The 14,193-nt window shown below is 41.8% G+C and overlaps 1 protein-coding gene across 1 annotated transcript in view; it reads left to right on the top strand.

Annotated features, from left to right (window-relative positions):
• The window catches only part of LOC140387621 (uncharacterized), an 82,198-nt gene that overhangs the window by 19,250 nt on the left and 48,755 nt on the right, over positions 1-14,193 (top strand). The window contains exons 5-9 of the mRNA XM_072470814.1: positions 2,932-2,988; positions 3,076-3,129; positions 10,081-10,137; positions 10,400-10,456; positions 10,544-10,597. Coding sequence (XP_072326915.1) covers positions 2,932-2,988; positions 3,076-3,129; positions 10,081-10,137; positions 10,400-10,456; positions 10,544-10,597 — 279 coding nt within the window. The remainder of the gene's footprint in view (positions 1-2,931; positions 2,989-3,075; positions 3,130-10,080; positions 10,138-10,399; positions 10,457-10,543; positions 10,598-14,193) is intronic.

Here is a 14,193-nt window from a genome sequence, read left to right as displayed (position 1 = left end):
CCGGGCAACAGTAAGGGATGACATTGGTGCTATGGAGGATAAGGTTGAATCCATTTGGGTGGAAATGAGGAATAGTAAGGCAAAAAAGTCACTGATAGGAGTAATCTCTCGGCCACCAAATAGTAACATTATGGTGGGGCAGGCAATAAACAAAGAAATAACAGATGCATGTAGAAATGGTACAGCAGTTATCATGGGGGATTTTAATCTACATGTTGATTGGTTTAACCAGGTCGGTCAAGGCAGCCTTGAGGAGGAGTTTATAGAATGTATCCGCGATAGTTTCCTCGAACAGTATGTAATGGAACCTACGAGGGAACAAGCGGTCCTAGATCTGATCCTGTGTAATGAGACAGGATTGATTCAGGATCTCATAGTTAGGGATCCTCTCGGAAGGAGCGATCACACTATGGTGGAATTTAAAATACAGATGGAGGGTGAGAAGGTAAAATCAAGCACTAGTGTTTTGTGCTTAAACAAAGGAGATTACAATGGGATGAGAGAAGAACTAGCTAAGGTAGACTGGGAGCAAAGACTTTATGGTGAAACAGTTGAGGAACAGTGGAGAACCTTCCAAGTGATTTTTCACAGTGCCCAGCAAAGGTTTATACCAACAAAAAGGAAGGACGGTAAAAAGAGGGAACATCGACCGTGGATATCTAAGGAAATAAGGGAGAGTATCAAATTGAAGGAAAAAACATACAAAGTAGCAAAGATCAGTGGGAGACTAGAGGACTGGGAAATCTTTAGGGGGCAACAGAAAGGTACTAAAAAAGCTATAAAGAAGAGTAAGATAGATGATGAGAGTAAACATGCTCAGAATATAAAAACAGAGAGTAAAAGTTTCTACAAATACATAAAACAAAAAAGAGTGGCTAAGGTAAATATTGGTCCTTTAGAGGATGAGAAGGGAGATTTAATAATGGGAGATGAGGAAATGGCTGAGGAACTGAACAGGTTTTTTGGGTCGGTCTTCACAGTGGAAGACACAAATAACATGCCAGTGACTGATGGAAATGAGGCTATGACAGGTGAGGACCTTGAGAGGATTATTATCACCAAGGAGGTAGTGATGGGCAAGCTAATGGGGCTAAAGGTAGACAAGTCTCCTGGACCTGATGGAATGCATCCCAGAGTGCTAAAAGAGATGGCTAGGGAAATTGCAAATGCACTAGTGATAATTCACCAAAATTCACTAGACTCTGGGGTGGTCCCGGCGGATTGGAAATTAGCAAACGTGACACCACTGTTTAAAAAAGGAGGTAGGCAGAAAGCGGGTAATTATAGGCCAGTGAGCTTAACTTCGGTAGTAGGGAAGATGCTGGAATCTATCATCAAGGAAGAAATAGCGAGGCATCTGGATGGAAATTGTCCCATTGGACAGACGCAGCATGGGTTCATAAAGGGCAGGTCGTGCCTAACTAATTTAGTGGAATTTTTTGAGGACATTAACAGTGCGGTAGATAATGGGTAGCCAATAGATGTGATATATCTGGATTTCCAGAAAGCCTTTGACAAGGTGCCACACAAAAGGTTGTTGCATAAGATAAAGATGCATGGCATTAAGGGGAAAGTAGTAGCATGGATAGAGGATTGGTTAATTAATAGAAAGCAAAGAGTGGGGATTAATGGGTGATTCTCTGGTTGGCAATCAGTAGCTAGTGGTGTCCCTCAGGGATCAGTGTTGGGCCCACAACTGTTCACAATTTACATAGATAATTTGGAGCTGGGGACCAAGGGCAATGTGTCCAAGTTTGCAGACGACACTATGATAAGTGGTAAAGCAAAAAGTGCAGAGGATACTGGAAGTCTGCAGAGGGATTTGGATAGGCTAAGTGAATGGGCTAGGGTCTGGCAGATGGAATACAATGTTGACAAATGTGAGTTTATCCATTTTGGTAGGAATAACAGCAAAAGGGATTATTATTTAAATGATAAAATATTAAAACATGCTGCTGTGCAGAGAGACCTGGGTGTGCTAGTGCATGAGTTGCAGAAAGTTGGTTTTCAGGTGCAACTGGTGATTAAGAAGGCAAATGAATGTTGTCCTTCATTGCTAGAGGGATGGAGTTTCAGACTAGGGAGGTTCTGCTGCAATTGTATAAGGTGTTAGTGAGGCCACACCTGGAGAATTGTGTTCAGTTTTGGTCTCCTTACTTGAGAAAGGACGTACTGGCACTGGAGGGTGTGCAGAGGAGATTCACTAGGTTAATCCCAGAGCTGAAGGGGTTGGATTACGAGGAGAGGTTGAGTAGACTGGGACTGTACTCTTTGGAATTTAGAAGGATGAGGGGGGATCTTATAGAAACATATAAGATTATGAAGGGAATAGATAGGATAGATGCGGTCAGGTTGTTTCCACTGGCAGGTGAAAGCAGAACTAGGGGGCATAGCCTCAAAATAAGGGGAAGTAGATTTAGGACTGAGTTTAGGAGGAACTTCTTCACCCAAAGGGTTGTGAATCTATGGAATTCCTTGCTCAGTGAAGCAGTAGAGGCTCCTTCATTAAATGTTTTAAAGATAAAGATAGATAGTTTTTTGAAGAATAAAGGGATTAAGGGTTATGGTGTTCGGGCCGGAAAGTGGAGCTGAGTCCACAAAAGATCAGCCATGATCTCATTGAATGTTGGAGCAGGCTCGAGGGGCCAGATGGCCTACTCCTGCTCCTTGTTCTTATGTTCTTATGTTCTGTAGGCAACTTCTACAGGCAACTTGTTCGAGACTGTGGGCTGAAGAGTAACCTATGAATTTGTGGGAGGGAATTATTGAAATTATAATTCCCTATAAATGTTTCTTGCGCCTTCCTGATGTACATGCATTTGCTACTTGATGATTTGACTGAAGTAATGATGCTAGTATCTATACATTACTTTGGAAACCAATTGCAGCAGTAGTGTATGAATAGTCTGTACCATTTTCTGTGCTATATAGTGCCAACAACAACTGCAGCAAGTACAGGACCAACAACTTCAGGGACCACCGCCAGTGGTGAGTAATGTTTTTATTCTCACCACTTTACTATTAATTTCTGTGACTTGTGAATTAATATTGTTTCATGTTATTTCTGCAACCTAGCGCCAACATCAGTGACATTCACAAGTATCACTGTTCCTGAGACTGGAATTACAGGTGAGCAGAGCTTCTTTGAGACGATAAAACTGTTGTTAATTGAGAGCTATGTGTGATTTTTAACTATCCCACATGTCCTGTGTTACATTGCCGCTAAACCAACCAATAGGATAGTCAGTCCTATTATTTCTGAAATGTGTGCTAACTGTGAGTGAATGTATTCTCATTGTCATACGATGCTTGTGCTGCCAATGTGTCCTTGCAAAGGGGCGTGTTATTGGCGCGTCATTGTAGTTCAGCTTATATTCAGTCCATTCCAATAGCATCAAGGAAGACTGCCAAAAATGAGTTGATGGATAGAAACCCAGGTTTTGACAGACTGAATTTGTGTTTTGAAAGTGCAAATTGAAATTTAAAATTTAACATATTTACGTTTTGCAAATGCATTTTGAAGAGCTCGGAGTTTGGTGCCATTAATTTTAGATAGATATATCCATTTATTTGCATGAATGATGTTAGGTGACGCAACAGTAGAAATGAAGAGGACCGAAATGCACGTTTTTGCTGAGATAGAAAGGAGATTCTTGAAAGAATCTCATTTGTAGACTTCCAAAGTAAAAGAGTCATTTATATTGAATTTGGGGCCTGTTGATTCTTGCATTTGAAATTTATATTCAAAACGACTCATGAATTATTCTTTCAAACAGAATAAAAGGAGTGCTCATTTTTGGTAAACTTTTTCACATTTTCTCCCAAATTTGCACCCACCAACAATAAACAATAATCAGTAACAAATATAATGTCATACCCCATATCAATAACTACGATCCCGTCCTCCCACCAAACCCCAAACATTAGCCCACATGTTAACATAAACAAATGACAAAAAGGGATCAGGAATCACCCATAGTTACCACATTAAAATCTGATGCTACATTTGAGCAATTTATGACTTAATACTCTGCAGTAATTCTTCTGCTAATTTGGACCAGCAGCAAATTAAATGATAGTCACTACTGTTATTGCTGACCTGGGGCGGCACGGTGGCGCAGTGGTTAATACTGTTGCCTACGGCACTGAGGACTGGATTGGATTGGATTGGTTTATTGTCAGGCGTACCGAGGATCAGTGAAAAGTATTGTTCTGCGTGTAGCTCAAAAAGGTGATTGCGTACATGAAAAGAAAATACATATTAGGGCAAACATAAAATGCACAATATTATTAGATAGACACAGGTACCGGGTAAATCTTACAGGAGTGCAGTACTACTCAGTAGCGAAGATGTGTGCAGAGATCGTATCAGACCGTTAATCCATCAGTGCATAAGAGGCTTGTTTTGGAATGTGGTAACAGCGGGGAAGAAGCTGTTTTTGAATCTGTTAAGTGCGTGTTCACAGACTTTGTATTTCCTTCCTGATGGAAGACGCTGGAAGAGTGAGTTAGCCGGGTGGGATGGGTCTCCGATTATGCTGCCCGCTATCCCAAGGCAGCGGGAGGTGTAGACAGAGTCAATAGGTGGGAGGCGGGTTCGTGTGGTGTAATGGGCGGTGTTCATGACTCTCTGTTCTTTCTTCCGATCTTGGGGCCGGGAAGTTGGCATACCAGGCTGTGATATCCAGGTTTGATCACAGCCCTGGGTCATGTGTGGTGTTTGCACATTCTCCTCATGTCTGCGTTGGTCTCATCCCCACAACCCAAAGAACTGCAGGTTCTGTGACTTAACCATGCTAAATTGCCCCTTATTTGAAAAAATAGATGGCTACTCTAAATTTAAAGATAAATTCTGACAATGGGATTGATGGGGTGTGTTTGCTTATTCATTGGTCAAATGACAGCAATTAGAAAATGCTTTATTTCCTCTAGTGTACAATTTGAGCTCCCAAAATGAGGTCCATTCGGCTGAATCTTGTTGGTGGTTTACTTGCCTCGATGAACATTGATAAAGATTTACGTTGATATTGTTACAACTTCTCATCGGATTGGTATGGGAAAAGTGACTGATTAGTTGAGATACCCAATGTCTGGCGTTATCAACTGCACCTTTCAGAAGCGGATAGTTCACTGAATAAGTTTTATTGATGAAAATGGACCCTGCAAGATGTGTTTTTGTTGCCTCTTTGAGAGCATTAATGACAAGACCTTTAAAATAAAATAGGATGCCTTCGGGTAAAACTGTCCAAAATTAATCAGCAATGGAGAGCCAGTGTTTGAGAGTCAGCACGTTTGTTTAGGACGCAAATATTCAAATTTATGATTCCACGTATTTGAATCTTGCTTTTGCATTTTTATCACCTAGCAGATTGCTGCCATAGAAGCATGGAACCATAGAACCCATACAATGCAGAAGGAGGCCATTCGGCCCATTGGTTTTGCCTTGATCCTACTGGCATCGATTCTACCTTCGGCAGAGCACCCTACCTAGGCCCACTCCCCCACCCTATTTCTGTAACAACGCAATTCGTCCAAAACTGCACATCCCTGGATTCTAAGGAGCAATTTTAGCATGGCCAATTCACCTAACCTGCACATCTTTGGACTAGCACTAATTTTTGAAAGCTACATCTATTTATTTGTATTATTAATAATAGGTGTGGAAAAAGGAACTTTAAGGATGGTAATAATGCCTGTTTCTTTCTGAAACTGAAGGGACTTGCTTGAAGCATCTGAGTTGTAGAATACCATAATCAATGAAGTCTTTAGTTTTCATTCTGAAGTATGGTATTCCTTCCATTTGAAATTTGTTTTTGGAATGACAGTCAAAACCGTTCCTTCAAAAGAGGTGAATGGGAAGTGTAGATTATCAAGAAATTGACAAATGATTGATCAGAAATGCCACTTGTTCAGTGAAATTTTCAAATAATGACAGTTATTCTTTGGAACATAAATCATTTGGTCACCTTTCAACTTCATCATTCACTGGCAAGCAAGATTCCAAACTTGTTAAGATAATTCAATGCTGTGTTTGTTGACACTGGTTTGAGTACATTATTATTTATTTGAACTTCTGGAGGCATGTTCCCATACCAGCCTCCTCGAACAGGCGCCGGAATGTGGCGACTAGGTGCTTTTCACAGTAACTTCATTGAAGACTACTTGTGACAATAAGTGGATTTTCATTTTTTTTTTCATGTTATTGGCGCGTCATTGTAGTTCAGCTTATATTGAGTCCATTCCAGTAGAAGTGTATAAATCAGTAGCAGTTGAGTTGCTCCATGTTGCATTTGGTCAGCGCCTTCTTGGTTGAATGTGCTTCTTGCTCTTTTTCTGATGAGGATATTGCATCCACTTTTCATTGTCCAGTAATTGGAATCATGATTGTGACCTGTTGGAGTAGATATCTGGCATTATCAATGATAACGTTTGGGAGAGGATGGCGTTGTAGAACAAAATTGTCGATTGTAATGGTTCCTGTCCAATGTGTTCCTGGTACCCGCTTGAGTTGACTTATGGCAACATTTTAAAATGTTGTAAATATTGAAACCTGGGTTTTGACAGACCGATTTTGTGTTTTGAAAGTGTAAATTGAAATTGAAATTTTGACATATTTACATTTTGCAAAAGCATTTTGAAGGACTAGGAATTTTGTGCCATTCATTTTCGAAAGATATATCCATTTATTTGCTTGAATGGTGTTAGATAAGGCTAGCGGCGTGAAAGATCCTCTCATGTCTTACTCAGGATAAGGCCCTCAGTCCACTTGAAGAAGTATACAAAGCACTCTTTATTTTCAATAATTCACTTGGTACATTTGCACAAAATTAAATCAAAATGCTTTTGAGAGTATATTGAGAAGCCCTTGAGATACTGAAGAGTGAAAGCAAAAAACTTCAAGATACAAGTAACTCCAGATTTACAAATTAAAAGACATTTCAACAAAAGGCTTTTTTCAAAGTCGTTTTCACGAACGTTTCAAGTATCTCGGAAGTCTAAAATTCTTCTTCTAATCAGTCACAGGGATCACAATCTTAAGGGAATACCTATCTTTGGTTTAGCCCCAACCACTCCAGCACCGGCCTAACCCCCGGAAATGCGGAGGCCAAAATCTTGTCCTCCAGAATTGAGGATTTTGAGGATTGTGTTCCAGACATTATTGGGGAGGACCAGACGGGGTTTATTAAGGGTAGGCAGTTGGTGGCCAATGTAAGAAGGCTATTAAATGTGATCATGATGCCCCTGGAAGGTAGGGAGGTGGAGATAGTGATCGCAATGGATGCAGAAAAGGCTTTTGATCGGGTAGAATGGGACTATCTGTGGGAGGTACTGGGACGGTTCTGATTCGGGCGGGGCTTTATTGACTGGGTCAGGTTCCTGTATCAGACTCCCGTGGCAAGTGTACGGATGAATAGGACAACTTTGGACTATTTTAGACTGCACCGGGGGACGAGACAGGGATGCCCCCTCTCCCCACTGTTGTTTGAGCTGGCTATAGAGCCGTTGGCAATTGCTCAGCCTCAAGGGCTGGGGGGTGGTGACTGGTCTGTCAGGAGGTGGGGAGGGGAGGGGGCGGAGCACAGGGATTCGATCCATGCGGATGATCTGCTTCTGTACGTTTCGGACCCTGTAGAGGGGATGGAAGAAATCATGAAGATTCTAGGGGAATTCGGCCGGTTTTCGGAGTATAAGCTAAATATGGAAAAGAGTGAGATATTTGTGGTTCAGTCGAGGGTACAGGAGGGGTGACTGGGGGAGCTGCCGTTTAGGTCAGTAGGGTGAAGTTTTAGGTACCTGGGCATCCAAGTGGCGCGGGAATGGGACTGGCTGCATGAATTGAATCTGGCCCGGCTAGTGGACCAAATGAAGGACGATTTTCGGAGATTGGACGCAATTCCGTTGTCTCTGGCTGGGAGGGTGCAAACGCTGAAAATGACAGTCCTCCCGAGATTCCTATTTGTATTTCAGTGTCTCCCCGTCTTTATTCTGTGGTCCTTTTTTAAGTGGGTCAACAGAATGATCATGGGCTTCGTCTGGGTGGGCAAGACCCCACAGGTAAGGAAGGTAATGCTTGAGCGGAGTCGGGCAGGGGGCGGGCTGGTGCTGCCAAGTTTTATGAACTATTACTGGGTGGCTAATATAACCATGATCAGGAAGTGGGTGGTGGGTGGGGGTCGGCATGGGTGCATATGGAGGCGGCTTCTTGTAAGGGCACCAGTCGGGGGGGCGTTGGTAACTGCGCCTCTGCCGCGCGCACCGGCATGGTACTCCACCAGCCCCGTGGTGGTGGCGGCCAGCCCCGTGGTGGTGGCGGCCCTGAGAGTTTGGGGCCAGTGGAGGAGGCATATGGGAGCAGTGGGAGCATTGGTCTGGGTCCTAATTTGTGGTAATCACCGGTTTGCCCTGGGGAGTATGGATGGGGGGTTCCGGTTATGGCGGAGAGCGGGGATTGAGAGGAAGGTGGATGTGTTCATAGAGGGGAGCTTTCCAAGTATGAGGGAGTTAGAGGAAAAGTTTGGGCTGGCGAGTGGAAACAAATCCAGGTACCTGCAGGTGCGAGACTTCCTTTGTAAACCGGTGTCAACCTTCCCTCTCCTACCGCTGAGGGGGATTCAGGACAGGGTAATTTCCAGAGGGTGGGTTGGGGAGGGGAGCGTCTCGGACATCAATTAGGAGCTTATGGGGTCGGAGGAGACGCAGATCGAGGAGCTGAAGTGCAAGTGGGAGGAGGAGCTAGGAGAGATAGAGGATGGTCTATGGGTGGATGCGTTGAGTAGAGTCAACGCGTCCACAACATGTGCCAGGCTCAGCCTGATACAATTTAAGGTTGTTCACCGGGCTCACATGACAGTAGCCCGGATGAGCAGATTCTTTGGGGTGGAAGACAGGTGCACAAAATGGGCGGGAGGACCAGCGAACCATGTCCACATGTTTTGGACATGTCCAAAGCTTAGGGGATTTTGGCAGGGGTTTACGGATGTCATGTCCAAGGTTTTAAAAGCAAGGGTGTCGCTGAGTCCAGCCGTGGCGATTTTTGTGGTGTCGGAAGATCCAGGAATCCAGGAGAAGAAAGAGGCAGATGTTCTGGCCTTTGCTTCCCTGGTAGCCCGGAGACGGATACTATTAGCATGGAGGGACTCAAAGCCCCCAAAGCCGGAGACCTGGCTATTGGACATGGTCGCCTTGAGAGGTTCACTGTTAGGGTTCACCCAGAGGTGGCAACCGTTCGTTGACTTCCTTGCGGAAAATTAATCGTCAGCAGACAGGGGACGGGGGCTGGGGGGTAGGGGGGGGTGGGGGGCGGGGGGGAGTAGTTTAAGTTAGAGTAGGGGGGTAATAAGGGAGGGACCTGTACAAAAGGTAAACGGCTTTTGCACTATGTTTATGGTTTCATCTATATTGTTTATTTTGTTGTTACTATACCAAAAATACCTCAATAAAATGTTTATTAAAAAAAAAGAAAATAGGTAAGCAAAAATATGATGATAAGAATGCCTGTTTCTTTCTGAAACTGAAAGTACTTGCTTGAAAGCATCTGAGTTGTAGAATTCCAAAACCAAAGGAGTATTTTGTTTTGATTCTGGAGAGTGATGTTCTTTCCATGTGAAATTTGTTTTTGGAATGACAGACAAAATCGTTCCTTCAAAAGAGGTGAATGGGCAGTGCAAATTATCAAGAAATTGACAAATGATTGATCAGAAATGGCACTTGTTCAGTGAAATGTTCAAATAATGACCTTCATTCTTTATAAGAAATAATCATTTGGTCACCTTTCAACTTCATCATTCACTGAAAAGCAACATTTCAAACTTGTTGAGATAATTCAATGCTTGAGTACGTTATTATTTATTTAAACTTCTGTAGGCAACTTTTCAAGACTGAAGAGTAACCTATGAATTTGTGGGAGGGAATTATTGAAATTATAGTTCGGTATGAATTTTTCTTGCTCCTTACTGATGTACATGCATTTGCTACTTGATGATTTGACTGATGTAATGATGCTGGTACCTATACATTACCTTGGGAACCAATTGCAGCAGTTGTGTATGAATAGTCTGTGCCATTTTCTGTGCTATTTAGTGCCAACAACAACTGCAGCAAGTAAAGGACCAACAACTTCAGAGACCACCACCAGTGGTGAGTAATGTTTAAACTTCTGTAGGCAACTTCTATAGGCAACTTGTTCGAGACTGTGGGCTGAAGAGTAACCTATGAATTTGTGGGAAGGAATTATTGAAATTATAATTCCCTATAAATGTTTCTTGCTCCTTACTGATGTACATGCATTTGCTACTTGATGATTTGACTGAAGTAATGATGCTAGTATCTATACATTACTTTGGAAACCAATTGCAGCAGTAGTGTATGAATAGTCTGTACCATTTTCTGTGCTATATAGTGCCAACAACAACTGCAGCAAGTACAGGACCAACAACTTCAGGGACCACCGCCAGTGGTGAGTAATGTTTTTATTCTCACCACTTTACTATTAATTTCTGTGACTTGTGAATTAATATTGTTTCATGTTATTTCTGCAACCTAGCGCCAACATCAGTGACATTCACAAGTATCACTGTTCCTGAGACTGGAATTACAGGTGAGCAGAGCTTCTTTGAGACGATAAAACTGTTGTTAATTGAGAGCTATGTGTGATTTTTAACTATCCCACATGTCCTGTGTTACATTGCCCCTAATCCAACCAATAGGATAGTCAGTCCTATTATTTCTGAAATGTGTGCTAACTGTGAGTGAATGTATTCTCATTGTCATACGATGCTTGTGCTGCCAATGTGTCCCTGCTAAGGGGCGTGTTATTGGCGCGTCATTGTAGTTCAGCTTATATTCAGTCCATTCCAATAGCATCAAGGAAGACTGCCAAAAATGAGTTGATGGATAGAAACCCAGGTTTTGACAGACTGAATTTGTGTTTTGAAAGTGCAAATTGAAATTTAAACTTTAACATATTTACGTTTTGCAAATGCATTTTGAAGAGCTCGGAGTTTGGTGCAATTAATTTTAGATAGATATATCCATTTATTTGCATGAATGATGTTAGGTGACGCAACAGTAGAAATGAAGAGGACCGAAATGCACGTTTTTGCTGAGATAGAAAGGAGATTCTTGAAAGAATCTAATTTGTAGACTTCCAAAGTAAAAGAGTCATTTATATTGAATTTGGGGCCTGTTGATTCTTGCATTTGAAATTTATATTCAAAACGACTCATGAATTATTCTTTCAAACAGAATAAAAGGAGTGCTCATTTTTGGTAAACTTTTTCACATTTTCTCCCAAATTTGCACCCACCAACAATAAACAATAATCAGTAACAAATATAATGTCATACCCCATATCAATAACTACGATCCCGTCCTCCCACCAAACCCCAAACATTAGCCCACATGTTAACATAAACAAATGACAAAAAGGGATCAGGAATCACCCATAGTTACCACATTAAAATCTGATGCTACATTTGAGCAATTTATGACTTAATACTCTGCAGTAATTCTTCTGCTAATTTGGACCAGCAGCAAATGAAATGATAGTCACTACTGTTATTGCTGACATGGGGCGGCACGGTGGCGCAGTGGTTAATACTGTTGCCTACGGCACTGAGGACTGGATTGGATTGGATTGGTTTATTGTCAGGCGTACCGAGGAACAGTGAAAAGTATTGTTCTGCGTGTAGCTCAAAAAGGTGATTGCGTACATGAAAAGAAAATACATATTAGGGCAAACATAAAATGCACAATATTATTAGATAGACACAGGTACCGGGTAAATCTTACAGGAGTGCAGTACTACTCAGTAGCGAAGATGTGTGCAGAGATCATATCAGACCGTTAATCCATCAGTGCATAAGAGGCTTGTTTTGGAATGTGGTAACAGCGGGGAAGAAGCTGTTTTTGAATCTGTTAAGTGCGTGTTCACAGACTTTGTATTTCCTTCCTGATGGAAGACGCTGGAAGAGTGAGTTAGCCGGGTGGGATGGGTCTCCGATTATGCTGCCCGCTATCCCAAGGCAGCGGGAGGTGTAGACAGAGTCAATAGGTGGGAGGCGGGTTCGTGTGGTGTAATGGGCGGTGTTCATGACTCTCTGTTCTTTCTTCCGATCTTGGGGCCGGGAAGTTGGCATACCAGGCTGTGATATCCAGGTTTGATCACAGCCCTGGGTCATGTGTGGTGTTTGCACATTCTCCTCATGTCTGCGTTGGTCTCATCCCCACAACCCAAAGAACTGCAGGTTCTGTGACTTAACCATGCTAAATTGCCCCTTATTTGAAAAAATAGATGGCTACTCTAAATTTAAAGATAAATTCTGACAATGGGATTGATGGGGTGTGTTTGCTTATTCATTGGTCAAATGACAGCAATTAGAAAATGCTTTATTTCCTCTAGTGTACAATTTGAGCTCCCAAAATGAGGTCCATTCGGCTGAATCTTGTTGGTGGTTTACTTGCCTCGATGAACATTGATAAAGATTTACGTTGATATTGTTACAACTTCTCATCGGATTGGTATGGGAAAAGTGACTGATTAGTTGAGATACCCAATGTCTGGCGTTATCAACTGCACCTTTCAGAAGCGGATAGTTCACTGAATAAGTTTTATTGATGAAAATGGACCCTGCAAGATGTGTTTTTGTTGCCTCTTTGAGAGCATTAATGACAAGACCTTTAAAATAAAATAGGATGCCTTCGGGTAAAACTGTCCAAAATTAATCAGCAATGGAGAGCCAGTGTTTGAGAGTCAGCACGTTTGTTTAGGACGCAAATATTCAAATTTATGATTCCACGTATTTGAATCTTGCTTTTGCATTTTTATCACCTAGCAGATTGCTGCCATAGAAGCATGGAACCATAGAACCCATACAATGCAGAAGGAGGCCATTCGGCCCATTGGTTTTGCCTTGATCCTACTGGCATCGATTCTACCTTCGGCAGAGCACCCTACCTAGGCCCACTCCCCCACCCTATTTCTGTAACAACGCAATTCGTCCAAAACTGCACATCCCTGGATTCTAAGGAGCAATTTTAGCATGGCCAATTCACCTAACCTGCACATCTTTGGACTAGCACTAATTTTTGAAAGCTACATCTATTTATTTGTATTATTAATAATAGGTGTGGAAAAAGGAACTTTAAGGATGGTAATAATGCCTGTTTCTTTCTGAAACTGAAGGGACTTGCTTGAAGCATCTGAGTTGTAGAATACCATAATCAATGAAGTCTTTAGTTTTCATTCTGAAGTATGGTATTCCTTCCATTTGAAATTTGTTTTTGGAATGACAGTCAAAACCGTTCCTTCAAAAGAGGTGAATGGGAAGTGTAGATTATCAAGAAATTGACAAATGATTGATCAGAAATGCCACTTGTTCAGTGAAATTTTCAAATAATGACAGTTATTCTTTGGAACATAAATCATTTGGTCACCTTTCAACTTCATCATTCACTGGCAAGCAACATTCCAAACTTGTTAAGATAATTCAATGCTGTGTTTGTTGACACTGGTTTGAGTACATTATTATTTATTTGAACTTCTGGAGGCATGTTCCCATACCAGCCTCCTCGAACAGGCGCCGGAATGTGGCGACTAGGTGCTTTTCACAGTAACTTCATTGAAGACTACTTGTGACAATAAGTGGATTTTCATTTTTTTTTTCATGTTATTGGCGCGTCATTGTAGTTCAGCTTATATTGAGTCCATTCCAGTAGAAGTGTATAAATCAGTAGCAGTTGAGTTGCTCCATGTTGCATTTGGTCAGCGCCTTCTTGGTTGAATGTGCTTCTTGCTCTTTTTCTGATGAGGATATTGCATCCACTTTTCATTGTCCAGTAATTGGAATCATGATTGTGACCTGTTGGAGTAGATATCTGGCATTATCAATGATAACGTTTGGGAGAGGATGGCGTTGTAGAACAAAATTGTCGATTGTAATGGTTCCTGTCCAATGTGTTCCTGGTACCCGCTTGAGTTGACTTATGGCAACATTTTAAAATGTTGTAAATATTGAAACCTGGGTTTTGACAGACCGATTTTGTGTTTTGAAAGTGTAAATTGAAATTGAAATTTTGACATATTTACATTTTGCAAAAGCATTTTGAAGGACTAGGAATTTTGTGCCATTCATTTTCGAAAGATATATCCATTTATTTGCTTGAATGGTGTTAGATAAGGCTAGCGGCGTGAAA

Source organism: Scyliorhinus torazame, chromosome 13 (genome assembly GCF_047496885.1).
Source record: "Scyliorhinus torazame isolate Kashiwa2021f chromosome 13, sScyTor2.1, whole genome shotgun sequence".
Taxonomy (NCBI): domain Eukaryota; kingdom Metazoa; phylum Chordata; class Chondrichthyes; order Carcharhiniformes; family Scyliorhinidae; genus Scyliorhinus; species Scyliorhinus torazame.
This window is presented reverse-complemented; position numbering and strand designations above follow the sequence as displayed.